Source organism: Culex pipiens, chromosome 2, assembly GCF_016801865.2.
Source record: "Culex pipiens pallens isolate TS chromosome 2, TS_CPP_V2, whole genome shotgun sequence".
Taxonomy (NCBI): Eukaryota; Metazoa; Arthropoda; class Insecta; order Diptera; family Culicidae; genus Culex; species Culex pipiens.
The window spans coordinates 32,420,078-32,438,504 of NC_068938.1; the positions used below are offsets into that span (position 1 = coordinate 32,420,078).

At 42.6% G+C, this 18,427-nt stretch overlaps 3 protein-coding genes across 3 annotated transcripts; 2 read left to right on the forward strand and 1 right to left on the reverse strand.

Annotated features, from left to right (window-relative positions):
• The first annotated feature begins 611 nt into the window (after positions 1 to 611).
• On the forward strand, positions 612 to 1,213 carry LOC120423108 (dolichyl-diphosphooligosaccharide--protein glycosyltransferase subunit DAD1). The gene is made up of 2 exons (XM_039586787.2): positions 612 to 896; positions 961 to 1,213. The coding sequence occupies exons 1-2, from the start codon at positions 689 to 691 to the stop codon at positions 1,089 to 1,091; spliced, it is 339 nt and encodes a 112-aa protein (XP_039442721.1). The 5' UTR covers positions 612 to 688; the 3' UTR covers positions 1,092 to 1,213.
• A 9,125-nt stretch (positions 1,214 to 10,338) lies between these two features.
• Positions 10,339 to 12,354, forward strand: LOC120423109 (uncharacterized). The gene is made up of 2 exons (XM_039586788.2): positions 10,339 to 12,153; positions 12,215 to 12,354. Exons 1-2 carry the CDS (start codon positions 10,477 to 10,479, stop codon positions 12,323 to 12,325), a joined length of 1,788 nt encoding a protein of 595 aa, XP_039442722.1. The 5' UTR covers positions 10,339 to 10,476; the 3' UTR covers positions 12,326 to 12,354.
• Positions 12,317 to 13,203, reverse strand: LOC120423111 (pyroglutamyl-peptidase 1). Its single transcript, XM_039586789.2, has one exon. It carries the CDS (start codon positions 13,057 to 13,059, stop codon positions 12,430 to 12,432), a length of 630 nt encoding a protein of 209 aa, XP_039442723.1. The 5' UTR covers positions 13,060 to 13,203; the 3' UTR covers positions 12,317 to 12,429.
• Positions 13,204 to 18,427: the final 5,224 nt, after the last annotated feature.

The following is an 18,427-nucleotide window of genomic DNA, read 5'->3' on the forward strand; positions in this document are numbered from 1 at the left end:
GGTTAGATTCCTACAGATATTAGCCCATTTACATTGTTTTGCTTGATTGTCAGGAGTGCTGAGATAAAGAGCGGATTCACTAATTCGAATGGAACTGCATTCGAATGAGCGAATCCAAATTCGCTGATTGGAACGATTGACAGCTGTCAAAAGCTTGAAACCACGCGTGGAAATTGCCGAACAATGGTGTTGGAACTTCAACATCAGTTTGACAACTGGTGTTTAAGGTTGAGTGCTTTTTAATTCGAATACGTTCGAATGAGCGGGCATTCGAATCAGCGGACAATCGAAGTAGCGAAATTTGAATTAACGAATCCGCTCTGAAATAAAACCTGAAAAAGATAAATAAAATCTCGAGTTTGTTTTGAAAAGGTCCTATAAACTATTGTCTTTCATATGTTTATAGGACCTATTCAAAAAAAACTCTAGAAATTATTTATTTAAAAAAAAAACAAATCTTTTAAAATTTGGCATCACCTTCTTTTTGGCATCACTGCCGTTGCACTTTGAAAAATACCGCCCAGCTCTGCCGTTTGTCAAATACGCCTCCAAACGTCAAAAGTATCGATCGTGTCCATTCTACGTGTCCCGTTTGCGATTCGCCGATCCGCCCGACGTCGATTCTCCGGTTTCAACCCGATTTTGTGCACATTCCGGTTCCCAAAAGCCAACTCCCACTCTCCCCAAAATGACCAACATCAAGTCGGTGCTGACCAAGTTCTACGATGAGTACACCAACAACACCCCCAAGAAGCTGAAAATCGTGGACGCCTACTTGCTGTACATTTTGCTGACCGGCATCACGCAGTTTGTTTACTGCTGCCTTGTTGGAACTTTTCCGTTCAACTCGTTCCTGGCCGGGTTCATCTGCACCGTCAGCTGCTTCGTGCTGGGAGGTGAGTTCGACCTTATTACATATTAACAGAAAAGTGGTTTTAATCAAACAATTCGTCGTTTCAGTTTGCCTCCGGCTGCAGTCCAACCCGCAGAACAAAGCCCAGTTCTTTGGAATCTCACCGGAACGAGGATTCGCCGACTTTATCTTTGCGCACGTCATTCTCCATCTGGTCGTGATGAACTTCATCGGTTAAGTAAGTTCGTGTGCATTTTCCATTTTAAAAACTTCTCTAATAGCGAATAATTCACTGTGTGGAGCAAAATGTGTGTCCAATTAAAACGAATCCAGGACGGGAATCTCTCCTGCTGAAAATAAGCTTTGTTCTCGGAGCGATGTGAGATATCCGAAAGCCTTACCCTCTCAATATTTGTCAACTTTAACCTATAGGTTTGCATCATGCACCAATTGTTATAGCAAAATTTCGAATCCATTAACAATTTTCCCACAAAGCAAAAAAATTCAAATATTTACAAAATCTGAAACATTAAAAGTTTAGAATCATTCGAGCTGTCACCGTCGACGTGTAAACATCGTCGTCAAATCCTAGCTCTCGCGAAAAGTTAATTTATTGGTGCTCCCGGTGTGTTCACCAGCACCCTGGGGAAACGAAAGCAGCCCAAGCCGCCGCCGCTGCCCGGCGAAGGCGATTCCGGCCGGGACAGTGCATCGCAGATCCTGCAGCGGGTGGACTACAAGAAGGCCCGCAAACAGCAGAAGGAAAAAGTGATGACGCCGCCATCTTCGAGACGCCACCGAAGAAATTCCACCGGCGGTATCTCATCGATATCAGACCAGCTCAACAGTGCTGTTAAACGTTAATTAACGTTAACGCGTCCGTTAATCGTTAAAATTAACGTGAACGCGAACGGAGCCTACGTTGATCTTAACGAGAACGTGAACGGAGCACGTTAATTAACGTCGTTAATTAACGCCGTTAATTAACGCGTTAATCCTTCTGATGCCCCGACTTTGAGGGCCTGTATATCCCAAATGACAACATTTAGCGGGTTGAAAAAGTTACTTTTTGCGTTTCTCTTTGTTTCGTCGTCCGTGTCTGTCGCGGGTGACCATGAACGGCCATGATCGACGACGACCAACTTTTTCAAAACTTTTTTTCGTAAAATCGCGATAACTCGTGATGTTTATAAGCAAACCCCTTATGTCTATATATCAATTTTTTTGTAATTGTCTGCTCTACAACTTTGTAGAACATTGTTACACTCTAAAAAATAACCCTGCAAAGTTAGAAAAAACACGAAATTTTAAAATGAAAAATTTTGTTCTAAATGAAAAAATGACCCTTCTGGGTCAATGTATATTCGAAAAGTACATTAAATTTCCCATAAAATGACATGTTCCAAAATTTTTTACAGTCGAGTAACGGAAAATGGGAGAATTTTTAAAACTTTTTTAGTGTTTTTTTTCGATGAAAAATACGTTTTTTCGGAATTCTGAGTACGCCATCAAATCGGGCGTTTAATTTTACATAAAAGTCCCTTTGACACCAAATTTCTATCTCATCACCATTTCAGGCTGCAAATTATTGAAAAACACCTCTTTTTTCGCATGTTCAAAAATGGAAGGGGTCGTACCGCCCCTCCGTCACGAGATATCAAAAAACGGACCTCGGATTCGTGATCAGGGACAAAAGTTACCCCTTAGGACAAAGTTTCACGCAAATCGAAGAGGGGTCGGGGCAACTGCTGTGTGAGTTGGCGGAGAATTACCCAATTGTAATTCGTTTAATTTTATTATTAACACATTTTAGCATAGTTTTGGAAAACCTAGGATGTTCTAGTTCATCCGAAACATCCGGGAATGTTTTGCAACAGGCTTACCAAAGAAACAAGTCGACAACGGACAACGGATACTACCCAGACTGCTTCAGTAGTATGATAGGTTACAGTGCATTGTTGTAACAATTTATTGGGATGTTCTGAGTCATCCGAGAACCCCTTGGAGTAAAGACCGGTGAGTCTACCGCCGTAACAAGCAGGAGGTCGGCGGTTTTTGACCCCGGCACATACCCGAATAGCTTCAGAGAGTATGGTAGGCTACTTTGCTAATGTGTTGGAAAGTCCTGAGTCATCCAAGGACTCTCTGGGGTTAAGATCTGCGGGTCTACCGCCGTGACAAGCCAGAGGTTGACGGTTTTTGACCCCGGCACATACCCGAATAGCTTCAGTGAGTATGGTAGACTTCTTTGTTAATGTGTTTGGATGTCCTGGGTCATGCAAGGACTCCCTGAAGTTAAGATCTGACTGACAGCTTGTCACAGTTCTGCCGTCTCTACTTCCACCGTAACCATGGAAACCACCATGCAGCCCAACCCACGCAGCCTATCGTGGGGTGGGTGGGTGTTTGTGTTTTCATGGTAACCAGCGTGGTTTCCATGGTTACGGTGGAAGTAGAGACGGCAGAACTGTGACAAGCAGCAGGATAGCTTGGATTCAGTGCTTTGCGACTGCGTCTGCTTGCACTATGCTAACTGAAAGCACCCACGCCAACTGTAGGTTTTTTAACTGGACCACCGAAAACAATAGGCAGTGCATTACAAAAAATCATGGAATCATGGTCGTAGGCATAATTTTTCTCCATATTCAAGGTCAAGTTCAATACAAGGTCGGGTCATGAGGCGTCGGCATGATTCCGTAGCAACTTTTCAAAACGGCGTAACCTTGGATGTTGGCCAACGATAGCCGGTTCCGGAGTGGTCCGGTTTGGCCAGCAAACATAGGCATGATTATGACAGATGAAAGCTTTAAATTTCACAGAGTTCAACATGTTACATGTAGGGGGTTTCAATAAGGCAGTCTTCGGAACTGGGTACAAGGTACATTGGAACCGATTCTGGAGTGGCCACAGTTGGCCTGAATCGACCCAAAACAGGCAATGTTAAGATTAACAAAAAAAATCCGTTTGAAAAATTTACTCAAATACTTGTTTCTTGATAAAACCAGTAAAAAATATGTTTTCCGGAAGTTCCGGGTTGCCGGAACCGGTGGCCACGATGGCCAAATACCTCTTCCGGGAGCTTATAGAGTCAAGTCCAATTTGAAGTAACCCGCTAAATGTTGTCATTTGGGATATACAGGCCCTCAAAGTTGGAGCCTCAGAAGGATTAACGCGTTAATTAACGGCGTTAATTAACGACGTTAATTAACGTGCTCCGTTCACGTTCTCGTTAAGATCAACGTAGGCTCCGTTCGCGTTCACGTTTAGGTTAACTTTTAACGATTCCGTTAAGTTAAACGTCGTTAATTTAAACGTTTAACAGCACTGCAGCTCAACGAACATCGGCCACTGACCCAACCCGGGGGGTCCTCCGGGGGATTCCCGACGGCGAATCAGTTCGAGATGCTGGACTTCGACATCTCCGGCGACGAGCAGGAGGATGTCAACAAAGGCGGCGGTGGTGATATTTTGCCCGCTGGTGATGGTGCTGCTAGTGGTAATGCCACCGGTAAAGTTGTGAAAAATGTGCCTCCCGCGCCCGCCAAGGTGAGATGTCCGCCAATCTTCGTCCACGGTTCCAGTGTCCCAGCGCTGAACCGACTGATGTCAACAACCCAGCTGGGCGCCGACGATTACCACCTGCGGGTAAACAAAGGGTACATCCAGATCAGGGTGTCGACTAAATCCCACTTTACTTCTGTGGTGAGTATTTTGAAGCAGGCAAATGTCCAGTTCTACACCCACGGGACCAGTGACGAAACCCCGGTGAAAATCGTCCTTTCCGGATTACCAGTGTTTCCGGTAGAAGACGTCAGGCGGGAACTCGAAGATGTGTTTCTTCGTCCCACAAGTGTACGCCAGTTGGGGAAATCGAAGCACGGCGATTACGCGCTGTACCTGCTGCAGTTTGAGAAGGGAACCGTGAAACTTCAGGAGCTGCAACAAATCAAGGCGCTGTTCAACGTGATCGTCCGTTGGAGGCACTACTCCAAGAAGAAGTCGGACGTCGTCCAGTGTTTCCGGTGCCAGCAATACGGCCACGGGATGAGAAACTGCCATCTGGAGGCCAAGTGCGTGAAGTGTGGTGAGCGCCACCAGACGACCGCATGCGCACTCCCCGCGCGTGCCGACGTTGTGGTCAACGACGACCGTTCGCAAATCCGTTGTGCTAACTGCAACCAAAACCACACAGCGAACTACAAGGGTTGCCCCACCCGCCTCAAGTACCTGCAGGACTTGAAGGCCAAGAAGAAGACGAGTCCCGCCGGCAGAAGCAACCTTCCGAAGGTGTCTGCAGTTCCTGCGCCTGTTCCCAGGCCACCGGGTGGTGACTTGAGCCAGCTGCTCGGCAGCATCGCGAATCCTGGGCTCTCGTATTCGCAAGCCGTGCAGGGCCAGCCCGAGTCGTCAACCTTGTTCACCGTCGAGGAGTTCATGTGCCTAGCCAGTGAACTCTTCACTAGGCTTTCGAAGTGCCAATCGAAGGCCATGCAATTCCTCGCCCTCAGCGAGCTCATCATCAAATTTGTTTATAATGGCCAACCTTAGCTCGCTGAAGGTGATGAATTGGAACTGCCGTTCCATCCGCAACAAGGTTGTGGAATTTTTCCACTTCCTCGAAGCTCACGAAATCGACATCGCTGCAATCACGGAGACCTGGCTGCAGCTCAACAACTCGGTGTACCACGAAAACTACACCATTGTTCGCGCGGACCGTAACTCGCCGGATGCTGCTCGAGGGGGAGGAGTGGCACTTCTGGTGCGAAACGGCATCAACTTCTCCAAGCTGGAAACCTCGACCCGTGCAATCGAGTCTGTTGGGATCACAGTCAAGACGGACCCGGCACCAGTTAACATCTTTGCCGTCTACTACCCCGGTTCTCCTCGCAGAGCAACACTCAGCCAGCTCCGACGCGATATCCGCCAGCTCAGCAGTATCGATGGGCCATTCTTCCTGGTGGGTGACCTGAACGCGCGACATAGGATGTGGAACTGTGCCAGGGCCAACAAAGCAGGGCAAATCCTGCACCAAGAGTACGAGTCCAAGGACATCTACATCCACGCTCCGGATACTCCCACCCGCTGCCCCGCTGGACGAGGGAGGCCTTCCACGTTGGACCTGGTCATCTCTAACAACCTGGTGCAGATGTCGAAGCCGATAACGCACGTTGAACTGTCGTCGGACCATCTGCCGGTCACCTTTACGATCGACGTTGATGTTCCAGTCGCCCCGGCTGGAAGACTCGTCCGATGCTTCGACAGAGCGAACTGGAGCACTTTTGCTCGCTCGATCGAGCGGGAGGTCGACCTCAACGCTAGCTGGATCAACACTCTAGATCGCTCGGAGAAAATCGACGACGCCATCGACAAGTTCACCGCCATCCTCAAAGCAGCTGAGGAAGCCGCTATCCCTTCGCGTAGGATCCTACCTCAGAAGAAGGACATCCCCGACGAGCTGAAGCTGCTAATCCGGCTGAGGAACGTGCGGCGTAGACAGTTCATCCGAAGACGGGACCCGCTCATCGGAGCGGTGGTGACCCACTTGAACAACGTCATCAGCACCAAAAGCGCCGAGCACCGCTACAAAAATTTCGGCTCCTTGCTAAGGACGCTAGACAACGGCAGCAACAAGTCCTGGAAGCTCACCCGCAACCTCCGGAACACGGTCAAGTACAGCCCCCCGCTGAACGTCAACGGAGCCCTCGTAGCGAGCCCTTCAGCGAAAGCCGAAGCGCTCGCAAGTGCGTTCGCCGCTGCCCACAACAACGAGCAACCAGGTGATCCCGAAACATCGGCCGCTGTGGAGAACGCGCTTGGCCACATCCGAGCGACAACTCCTCCCGTGCCTCCGGCCGCCCTTGTCAAGCCGAAAGAGGTCAAGGCGATCATCCGCACGCTCAAAAACCGGAAGTCTCCTGGGCAAGACGGAATCCGGAATACGTGCCTCAAGCAGCTGCCAAGAAAAGGGTTGGTCGTCCTGACCAAAATCTTCAACGCTTGCCTGGCCTTGGGCTACTTTCCGGCTCGTTGGAAGCACGCAAACGTGATCGCCATCCCAAAGGCGAACAAGGACATAACCAATCCAGGTAACTACCGCCCGATCAGCCTTTTGAGCAGCCTGAGCAAACTCCTGGAACGGGTGATCCTCGCCCGGATAAACCGTCACCTGGAGACGGAGCAACTCATCCCACACGAGCAGTTCGGCTTCAAGCCGGGGCACTCAACGGTGCACCAACTCGCCCGTATCTCGGAGATGGTGAAGCGCGGCTTCCTGGCGGGGAAATCGACCGGCATGATCCTTCTCGACGTCGAAAAGGCCTACGACTCCGTGTGGCAGGACGCCGTGGTCTACAAGCTCTTCCGCTCGAACCTCCAGCCGTTCCTGGTCAAGATCGTCGAGTCGTTCCTGACGAATCGGTCGTTTACGGTGACGGTGAATGGCGAGCGTTCCTCCGTCCACAACATCCCCTTCGGCGTGCCCCAAGGATCAGTGCTGAGCCCGACTCTCTACAACATCCTCACCTCCGACGTGCCGATGATCGATGGAGTGTCGTACGCATTCTTTGCGGATGACACTGCATACTTGGCATCGGATAAGGACCCGAAGATCGTCGTCACCCACCTACAAGCGGCACAGAACAACCTCGAGGAGTTTCAGCGGAAGTGGCGCATCAAGCTGAACGCTGGGAAAACCCATCTTCTTCACCAGGAGGCGTGCTGCTCGGCACCTTCCCCGCAGATCGATCAGCGTCAATGGCCAGCCTGCGACGTGGGACGACGAGGTCAGGTACCTGGGTGTGGTGCACGACAAGAAGCTGAAGTACGACAAGCACGTTAACAACATCATCGAGAAGGTGGATCGTTCCACCAAGGCGCTCTACTCCCTGCTGAATCGGCGGTCGAAGCTGAGCATCAAGAACAAGTCGCTCGTGGTCAAGTGCATCATCCGTCCAATGCTGACCTACGCTGCTGCGGTCTGGGGCAACTGCGCCAAATCGCACCGTAAGCGACTCCAGGTGAAGCAGAACAAGCTGCTCAAGATGGTGCACAACTTGGACCCGTGGTACCCGACCGACGATCTACACGAGCTGGCCGGCGTCGACACCATCGACGCAAGCATCGAAAAAGCAACGAGAACCTTCAGGACTTCCTGTGGGATGTCAACGAATCCGCTCATCGAAGCACTCCTCCGTCAACAACTGTGATATTAGTCTTAGGCCAAACATAGATCTAGGGTTTTTTCTCAAAATTTATTTTCCCTAAAAGAGCATGCAGCTAGCAACATCTAAACTTAGAAACATGTACCCTCCCTGTAAAGGCTAATGAATTGATCTCAGTTGAAAGGTTCTCCAAATCTCTGAATTGCAAATGTAACATCCTGGAGCAGAACTGTTAAATTCTAATAAACACCAATTGAATTGAAAAAAAGTTTAGAATTCTTCTTTTTTTTATACAGTCCATACTCGATTATCCGAAGCCCTTGTTTTTTTGTTCATTATTAGATTTTCCGAAGTCCCATACAAAACATCAGATAATCGAGTCCGGACTATATTACAAATCCTTTGATTTTAAAATGATTGAACTCCTTAATACTCAAATTCTTAAATTTTTAAATTAACAAATGCATAAATTCATAATGGAGTCATATTTTAAGTTAGAAACAAATTTCTGAATTTTTGAATTTTTATTTTTCATTTTATTTAAAATTATAATTTCTTAGAATTTTTCTATAGATGTTCTTAACTTTCGAAGTTTTAAATTTTGAATATGCAGTTTCTGAATATTTGTATTTTTAATTCCTGAATTTGATGATGTTTAAATTTTTGTATATTAGTATTTTTAAATTTGAGAATTAACAAACATTTGATTTTTTTAAATTAACTTGGATTTTGATTTTTTTTTAAATATATTTTTGCATATTTGTATTTTGAAATTTGTGAATTTTTGTTTTTATTTACTTTCGATTTTTTTAATGTTTGTATGCCAGACAATTTAGTGATAATTCTTGGGTTTTTCCTCTGGTTAAATTTATTTTGAGCAAAAAACAAATTGCGTCCTATTAAAATTAAAATTCTGTGTTTTGAGATTCGGCATTGTACGGTAGGCTAATTAATATTTTTCATAATTATTAATACGTTTGTAATTTAGAACCACATTCAAAATTTGATCATTCAATTCAATTCAAATCAATCAATTCAAAATCCAGATCATTTGTTTTTTTTTTTTTTTTCATTTAAACATAATGTAAACAAGAACCGGGCGAAGAAACGTCACTGTCAAAAAATAAATGTTTTTTTTTTATTTACAGATCTCTCCAATAAAAGTATTTAAATTTTCAAATCTAATCTAATCGAACACAAGCGCAGCAAGTCCGAAGAAAGCATCCTGGAAGAACTTGTGGTTAGATTACGCCCCAAGTTCTTTCTTGTCAATCGAAGTTTTTAAGCGAAGATGGCGTTCGAATGGTGAACGTCCGAAATGTCAAAATCGCGCAGTAGCACCAACATTAGAAAAAAAATGTGGCTGTCATGCCATGGCACACTTTCTTCGTAATGTTGGTACCACTGCGTGATTTTGACATTTCGGGCGTTCACCTTTCGAACGCCATTTTTGCTTAAAAACCTGGATAGTAATAATTGCAGTACATCCGAGTTACCCCGAAAATGTATTGCAAAATTTAAAGCGGCCAGGCCTACTGCGTTGCATTAACCGCAGAGACAGATTCTGTGAACGGACCACATTTCACAGAATCAACAGGGGAGGAAGGATGCGTGGACATACCGTACCAAACGCTCCGAATAAGTTGGGTGTGGTGTGTTAGTGTAAATTGACAATTATTTATATTTTTAGGGGGGAAGTGGAAATGGGAAAATTGGGGTTGGGGAAATTGGGAATGGGGAATGGGAAAATGAGAAAGGGGTAGGAGGGTTATTGAATTTATAATATTATATTATAATAAAGGGGAATATAGTCAAATAGCAAATAATGATGGAAAGCTCTCACCAAGGAACAGCAAATCTTCAAAAGACACAGCCAGGTGGGTGGGGTCCCGATCGTCAGATCCCAAATTCTTGATAAAAAAAAACAGGCCGATCGGATGAAGTGGAAGTGTTCCTTAGCTCCGAATATCTCCACTCCAACAACGGCTGCAGCTAGGGGGGCCCGGACCGCAGACCTCATCTGGCCAAAACTGCCATTTCATCCGACGACGACACTTGAGGAATTGAAGAGAGCTGGTCCAGATAATCGCGAAAGCTCCGCTTCCAAAACTTCCACTGGTCATCATCAGAAATTTTGCGTTGATCTTCATAATGTTAAAATACTTTTTTCACAAAAAAATGGGTGAAAAAACGACCAAAAAAATATTTAAATTTTCAAATCAACCCAAAACATTTGAAAAGACACAAATTTTAATTAAATTTTAATACATTTTGGGATAGAACGCACCCCGCCCACTGCGATGGGTGACAGCTACTGTCACTACACGTGCTCACTTCTGTTTACCAACAAAAGTGCACTTTTGATGCACATTCAGAGTCCCGCGGCGCGACATCACGTTTCGAACGAAGACGACGGCATGTTGTGCAATAATTTCGTACAAAATTAAAAACGCAGGTGAAACCATGTTCAAACTCCTAAGTTCCGCGGTCCGCTCGGCGGCGAGTCGTGTTCAACGCCAGCAACAAGTCCCTTCGGCGATCGCCGCCCTGTATAGTACGTTCCACCCGCGCGAGTTCCAGTTCGAGTCGTCGGACGGCGAAACGGGCACGCTGATTCACCGGTTCTCGCGGCACATTGCCCTCACGCGGCGGGACTTTGACGACCGGACGCGGTTCGGGTTCAAGTATGCGTCGTTTTATCCGGTGTACAGTCCGGATGCGTTTTTGGGTGAGTTGCGGAAGGTGAGCTGCTTGGATTTGGGCAAGCTGATCTGCTTGACGGCGGACTTCCGGAGCAAGACGGACTTTCGGCTGTTTGCGGATGTGGCGAACGCGCTGGACGAGGAGAGTGAGGGCCGGGTTGAGGGGGCGAGCTTTAACGAGCTGGTCACGATCCTGCACGGGTTCATGTATCTGCTGCCGAACAAGATTACGAAGTTGAAGAGTTATAGGAAAGCGATGCCGAGGTTGGTGGAGCTGTTTGCGGAGAAACCTAACGAGAAGGACTTTATGACGGTGCTGTTCTTTCTGGGGCTGTGGAAGAGGAACGCGTTTGGGGGACATTTGATGGATCAGTATCTGCAGAGTTACTTGGGGGAGTTCCTGAACGATCAGCTTGATCTGATGGACTTTGCAATTTTGGCCAATGCCAGCTATAAGACGAGCGTCAGGATAAGCAATGAAAGGTTTTTGAAGCGGCTCGAGAACGAAATTTGCAACTTTGAGGGCAAGGATATGGCGCTGTTTGTGACACTGATCAAGTGTGCCCGGATGAACAGGATGCGGTCCGAACGGGTGCTCGAGAAGCTCAGGTCAATTCTTGAGAATGATGCTACGGCGTTGGATTTCCGAGGATTGTCGCACTTGTTCGTGTACTTAGCGGAAATTTCCGTCAAGGATGATTCCTTAAACAAGCTGTTCCTGGACGAAGCTTCCCGACGAATAGAAGAGGAGATTGCCACCAACGAAGAAGAGGAATCTACGTCTCAAAGCTTTCGACCAAAAGATCTGGCCACGTTCCTGCACGGTTGTGCAACCTTGTCCATACCAATCACCCAGCTCGATCTGGAACCCAACAACCTGTTGAACAAAATCTTCGAAAAGATCGAACGCGAAGAATACCGCTACACCCCGGACACCCTCGTCGACACGTGCCTCTCCCTGTGGGTCATGAACCTACCCTCGGTAGATCTGATGTCCTCGATCTTCAGCGATCGCCAGATGATGCAAAACTTCAAGCGAGATCGCGTCAAAATCGAATCACGCCGTGACCTATTGCTAGCTTGCGCCGAAATTGAACGTCCCGAGGCGTTCAAGATCATCTCCCGACTGCCACGGGTGGACGCCTTCCAGCTGGATCGCAGCTGTCCGGAGTTTCTGGTGCGGCATCGCGCTCAACTGCAGCGAGTAGCGAGTTGTCTGGAGGCGGCGCGCGAGAAGTTGCAGATAGCTCACGTCCAGTTCAGCTTGCCGGTTAAGTTCCTGAACATTGCTGGGCTGTTCGTTACGCTGGACAACGGGGTGGAGTTCAACGTGGACGTGCTGGAAAAGACGAACTGCTTGTCAGATGAGCAAACGCCGACGGGCCTGATGGGATTGAAGTTGCGACTGCTGGAACACATATCGACGCCGAACGTTGTGGTGAGTTGAAGCAATCTGTTGTATTGATGAAGATTTTTAAGTTAATTTTAAATTATTTTAGATCAACTCCTTTGCGGAACAATCCGATGAACAGATCGTCAGCAAAGTGGAAGAGGCTATCCAGGGATTGCAGCCTACCAAAGGAAAGCGAAAGAGCAGGAAATCGGGTTAAAAGTACAATTTATTAAAACACAACATCCAATACAGATTGAATTTATAACATTGATAAACTAAAAAACAAGCTCGTTAAAATCTTTGCGTCCGAAAGCCGACCTTTCAAAGCTTTCCCTCCGACTCCAGCTGATCCAGACAGCGTCCCAGCACCTGGAAAATCGCATCCTTGGTCTGTTCCGAGCTGTACGGCTTGCCGACGTTTGGCACGTGAATAAAAAGCGTTCGATCCCGACTGAAATCCAACGACTTGAGGTAGATGTAGCCGCACAGGTAGTTGCCAACCTCCGTCGAGTGCACGCACCGAACCGTGCTCAGCTCGCGTGCAATCGACTCCACCTTCAGATTCGTGTCCAACCTCACGCACTTGCCCCCATCCTCTTCCTCCCCCGACGACGCACTCCTCAACGCCACCTTATCGCACGGCAAGCACTTGTTTGCAAAGTCCGGCCTACAATATCCGGCCGAGTACGAACACTGCTCCAAGTTAATCGTGCTAATGTTCCCGTGGACGCCACAGTGAACAACCAGCGCCGGACTCTCCTCCCACACCCGAGGAACGACCGCGTCCACCGCCTCGTACGTGACCGGGACCTGTAGCTTTTTGAGGGCGTACTCCCTGCCGCCGTGGACGAGCGAATTTGGCAGCAGTCGGACCGCCTCCCAGCTGGCGTTGCGCTCTTCGTGGCCGGCAAACGGACCAAATCCGGTCACCACAATCGTACGGCTGGGCATGACGTGAGTGTGTGCGATGTGATGAGCGCGACGATGTTTGTCCACCCACGGACTAAGATTTACTGCTCTGGGAGATAGAAGCAAGGTGAATATCTCGGAGATAATTATTTTTATTTTGGGTTGCGTGGGGTGGCGATGCAACAGAGAAATGTCACATCGACTTTGTTGCGCTGGTTACAGCAGTTACTTTGTCGCGAGGGATTAAATCCAGAAATTCTCATAAAAAATGTATGTTTTTGCTTTTAAAATTTAAGGCCGTTTCAAATATATCAGATATATATGTAACGGCCTTATTTAAAAAAAAGAAAACGAGAATTTTTAAACTTAGAGATTCTCAAAGCTCAAGTTGTATTCAAAACTGTCACAAAAATCAGGGTAAAAATTACAAAAAAAAAAATTCAAAATTGAAATGGCAATTGATATCAAATCTCGATTAAATTTTCAAAAGGCCCTATCTGCATAGGAAACCCATGAGGGATAGGTTGTTTTGAAAATTTAATCTAGAAATCATCTAAAACTCATGTTTCTTCCTTTCCCAGCTTTTTTTTATTCGGAAACTTCGTCCTTGCATTCCCTATTTTGCATCATTACTTTTTTCCATACAAGTCTACATACAATTTTGGGGGCTGGGCATACAAAATGTGTATGTAAATGTATTAAATTCTGTATTATAAGATGGATTTTTTTTAAATGATCAAAAAAACTTTTTTTAAACCGAACCAATTGAAAAAAAACTTGATAATTTAAAAAAGTAATTTTTAAAAACTAAATCAAATTTCAATGGAAAAAAAAACTTGACCATTTTTTAGGTTGATACGCAGATTGGAAGGAACGCAAACTCCGTTTAAAAAACGCCCGAGAAACGGTCAAGGAAAGGGTCACGAAAAGATTTTTCTTAGGCGGTACGCAGCTTAAAAGTAACAGAAACGGAAAGTGGCGTTTGACGTTTCTTCGCGCGGAGCTTGTTTGCAATATGTTTTGATGAAAAAAAATCAAAGAATTTGAATTTTACTATTTGAATGCGACTGAAAGTTACAAACGTTTGAATAATTTTGTATCCATATAATAATATTGAAAATCCTCGCAGAAAATAAAAAAATGCCAAATTTTTAAATTAAAAGGACAGATTTAGTTTTTTGGTCGAAATGGAGTAAAAAAAAGATGTGGTTATTATAGCTGTCGGCCTTCGCGTCGCCAACTGTTGCTAGTACCAACCAGCAACCTCAGGATTATGAGTCCACAGCGCTTTCCGATTGATCCACACTGGCGGGACCGAAATTAAGTGAACTAGAGTGAAAATAAACTTGACAATAATCATACAAATATCTTTTTTCTTACTGAAAAATTCAATAATAATCTGATTTTTATAAATTCAACAATTACAATACAAATAATTCAAAAATAAAAATTTCAAAATATGGAAAAACAACCATTTCAGAAATTTCGAATAACAAAAAAAGATAAAAAATAATAAAGGAAATTTCAACAATTTTCAATATCTGAAATTTAGGAATTCAAAATAAAAAAAAATATGCAGGATTGAATAATAATTTTAATATTTATTAAAGTATTTATAAATTCAATAGCTAAAAAAAATTAAAATTCGAAGCCTAAAAATTTTTAGAAATTACAAGTCGAAGTTTCAAAAATCAGAAATATAGAAATTAAAAAATTCAAATTTACGAAAACCACGAAATTCTAATATTCTAAAACAAAAATGATGAATTTGGGAATTCAATAATTTCCGGATAAAAAAATCTAAAATAAAAAAAATTAAAAATAATTTAAAAATTCAAGAATTTAAGAATTTAAGAATTTAAGCATTTAAGAATTTAAGAATTTAGGAATTTAAGAATTTAAGAATTTAAGAATTTAAGAATTTAAGAATTTAAGAATTTAAGAATTTAAGAATTTAAGAATTTAAGAATTTAAGAATTTAAGAATTTAAGAATTTAAGAATTTAAGAATTTAAGAATTTAAGAATTTAAGAATTTAAAGAATTTTAGAATTTTAGAATTTAAGAATTTAAGATTTAAGGAATTTAAGAATTTAAGATTTTAGGAATTTAAGAATTTTAGAATTTAGGAATTTAGGAATTTAAGCATTTAAGAATTTAAGAATTTTAGAATTTTAAAAAAATTAAAATTTTTAGAATTTTAGGAATTAAGAATCTAAGAATTTAAAAATTTAGGAATTTAAGAATTTAAAAATTTAAGAATTTAAGGAATTAAGAATTTAGGAAGTAAAGAATTTAAGAATTTAAAAAAAAATATGAATTTATTAATTTTCGATTTTAAGAATTTAAAAATTCAAGAATTTAATAATTTATTTTTAGCTCGAACTCGTTGTTGGTAATCCTAACAGGATGACTTTATGGCTTTCTCAGCCATTAATAAAATATTTATTTTGACAATTTACAGGTCACTCATTAGTAATCCTGCCTAAAAGTGAGAATAACTCCAAAACTTTATAAAAAAAAATGGGTAAAGTTGCAAATTTGATTTAACCTTGCAGGCCAAGGATTGATACCTAAGAGCATGCAATGGCACTGACCTTGTTGCGTGCTCTTCGGTTGACGTCCACGTAAGGAACATTCTGGAAGGAGCGCAACTAACTACATCCGTAGTTCTGTTAGATCATCCGAATTATCTTGATCAGAACAGTTTAGCTCTGGTTCCTTGCGAGTGTCCTATTTTCTTACCTCCACGTTGGCTTGGTTTTCATGATGACCTAGCTGGTCGCCTGTGGAAACGGATCGTAAACCTTTGACCACCGCGGGTCAGAGTCGAGAAGGCTAAAAGAAAGGGGCGCGACAATGTGGGAAAGAGAAGTAATTTGTGATTGTAGACGGTATTGTTTTGATTCGCATTATGTTGAGTCAACTGCTGTGGATGTACCTGAAACATCGCACAATGGGGTTTCTCTTCTCTTCATTCTCAGCTACCACCTATCTCCTATTTTTATTTTGCTCTACTGATTCTCAATTCTTCACTGATTCTTCTATTTAATATCCATCATTTGATTTTGATTTTACTAACTTTTGATTCTCTTATCTCTCAAAGCTTTTCCACTCTTTTTTACCAATTGATACTGATTTGAATAATTCTTTATCTGTCCTATAAATTATCATTACTATAATCTAAGCTTGTATTGTATCTCTATTTATTAACTATTGTCTAATTTTACATCTAATACATCTAGCTTCTTATTTTTATTCATTAAAATACGCTCATCATTCTCTTACTATTGATTCTTGATTTTTATAAATTCTCTTTTACTGTCTATTGTTTTCAATCTTCACACTTTTTTTCAAACAAGTGAGGTTTGAGCTCTTACTCAATTTATGGAATGGTTAAAGGATTAACACAAATATTACTATTGTATTTTTGGTAAACTTTTATAACATGCTTAGGACCAAAAATTGTAACACAACACCGTGACAAAAGAAATAGCAACATATAAACACGACTCAACACTAGGAAAGATTTCAGGAGAAAAACAACACCCAGTAAAATAACAATTAGTTTTTGAATTCAAACTAAAAATATAACAGTTTTTGCTTTAATGAAAGTTGATAGGCACACTTTAAATGGTTAGGCGCTTATACTTACATCAAACCCTACGTAATGTACCACCCCCGGCCGAGTTAAAATGCGTAACCGGAAAAGAAGGTGTGCATGCCTGGCACGAACACTCAAAGCGTGTTCTAGCGTGTTGCTCGTACTGACTCAGAGCAAGGGTGAGATGTAGGTGTAAGGGCAGTGCGTGTTCGTCGGGAACCTGGTGCATAAGATCGGTCAAGGCCCGTTCTTACACTGAAAATTGCGAATTGCGAAAAATTTGATTAAACCTTGATCAATATTTCTTCAAAAATTCATATCTCTGGAATAGGTTTTTACACCTTCACATATATTGCTCAAAAGATGTGTTTTTGAGTCTTCTTAAACATATACATTTTTTTCGAAGATTAATAAATAACAATTTTAGAATAAAACTTTTAGTAAAAAAAGTTAAATAAAGAAATGGGTATTTTTTAGAGTATAACTACTTTTTTTGCTGAGTAGTCTTAATTATAATCTACAGCTTGCAACGTTGAGATTTTTTTTTGTCATAGAAGTTTTCAAGCCATTTGTTTTATTTCATACATAAATAACTTATGTGCAATTTCCTAATCTAAACACCAGAAAAAAATAGATAAAAAGTTAACAGGAATTTTCTCAATATTTCCTCACAGAAAAAGTAACTCTACACCATTTATTGCACATTTCTCTCATGACATGTATTCTCTGTTTCAAGAAACGGGAACTACAATGATTAGGAAAGTTTTTTGTTTCTTCCTCTTCTATGTGTGGATGTCGTATGCGGTGGTGGTGTTGATGTGTACGTGTGTGTGTCTGTGCACTGTGTAGGTGGCGGGCAGCACGTGATGCTATTTACGTGAGTACGTTTGGTGGTGTGCCAATTAGATTTTTTTATTTTTGGGTTTTTTATTCTTCTTTCTTTTTATAAATATAAAAAATGTATTTTCTTGCTTTCATTCTGCACGTTCGCTCGCTCTCCTCCTTTCCTTTCCAATCCAACGGGGATTCCGCCTGAATTCCGACTTTTTCCAGCAATTGTTCTGCACACACAAACGGGTTTATTTTTTCTTCTTCTCTTATTTAGTATTCTCTTTCCCTTTCCCATTAATCAGACTTGTTCGCTTCTCTAATCCCTAGTGACTTTTGAAGCTCTGTTCGCTTAGGTTTGTATAATGTAACGACAATTATTTCGAATTGCATTCAGTTTGCTGTTTGTTTTTTTTTCACATGAATTACTATTTTAAAATGTTTTATGTGTATATATAGATTTTGCAATATATATATTAGTTGTAGGTGTGATGTTTGTTCGAGAGCTTCTGCAATGAATTCCAGTTGTTTGATTTTTTTTTGTTTCGCACATTAACCTTTTTGGGTATTTCAAATTCTGCAATGAATCTTGTATTTTTTACTTTTTGTATTTTCCTTCTCAACAATCGCACCGTGATAGTGTTTCAACGTTGCGGTTCCACCCGAATAATCTTAAACTATTTACAAAAGCTAGATTAAATTTATATCATTCACCCTTGAATTGCTTATACATGTAAAGAGTTGCCTTAACTGCTAATTGATGAATTACAAAAGTCGCATCGATTGTATGACAGGAAGTTTCGGTGAACAGTATCATGGGAAAGCAAAACGAAACAAAAAGGGAAACGCACCTTTAAAAAAACTCAATTCTAAAAATATTACAATCCTACAATAATAAAAAAAATGCAAAATATTTACAACAGAATAAATCCACTTAAAAATAATTAACAATTCGCAACCTATAATATTTACGGACCGAT

Coding starts and splice junctions, on each gene's coding strand:
- LOC120423108 (XM_039586787.2), top strand. CDS start 689: ATGACCAACATCAAGTCGGTGCTGACCAAGTTCTACGATGAGTACACC. Junction 897..960: donor CAGCTGCTTCGTGCTGGGAG/GTGAGTTCGACC, acceptor TCGTCGTTTCAG/TTTGCCTCCGGCTGCAGTCC.
- LOC120423109 (XM_039586788.2), top strand. CDS start 10,477: ATGTTCAAACTCCTAAGTTCCGCGGTCCGCTCGGCGGCGAGTCGTGTT. Junction 12,154..12,214: donor TATCGACGCCGAACGTTGTG/GTGAGTTGAAGC, acceptor AAATTATTTTAG/ATCAACTCCTTTGCGGAACA.
- LOC120423111 (XM_039586789.2), bottom strand. CDS start 13,059: ATGCCCAGCCGTACGATTGTGGTGACCGGATTTGGTCCGTTTGCCGGC.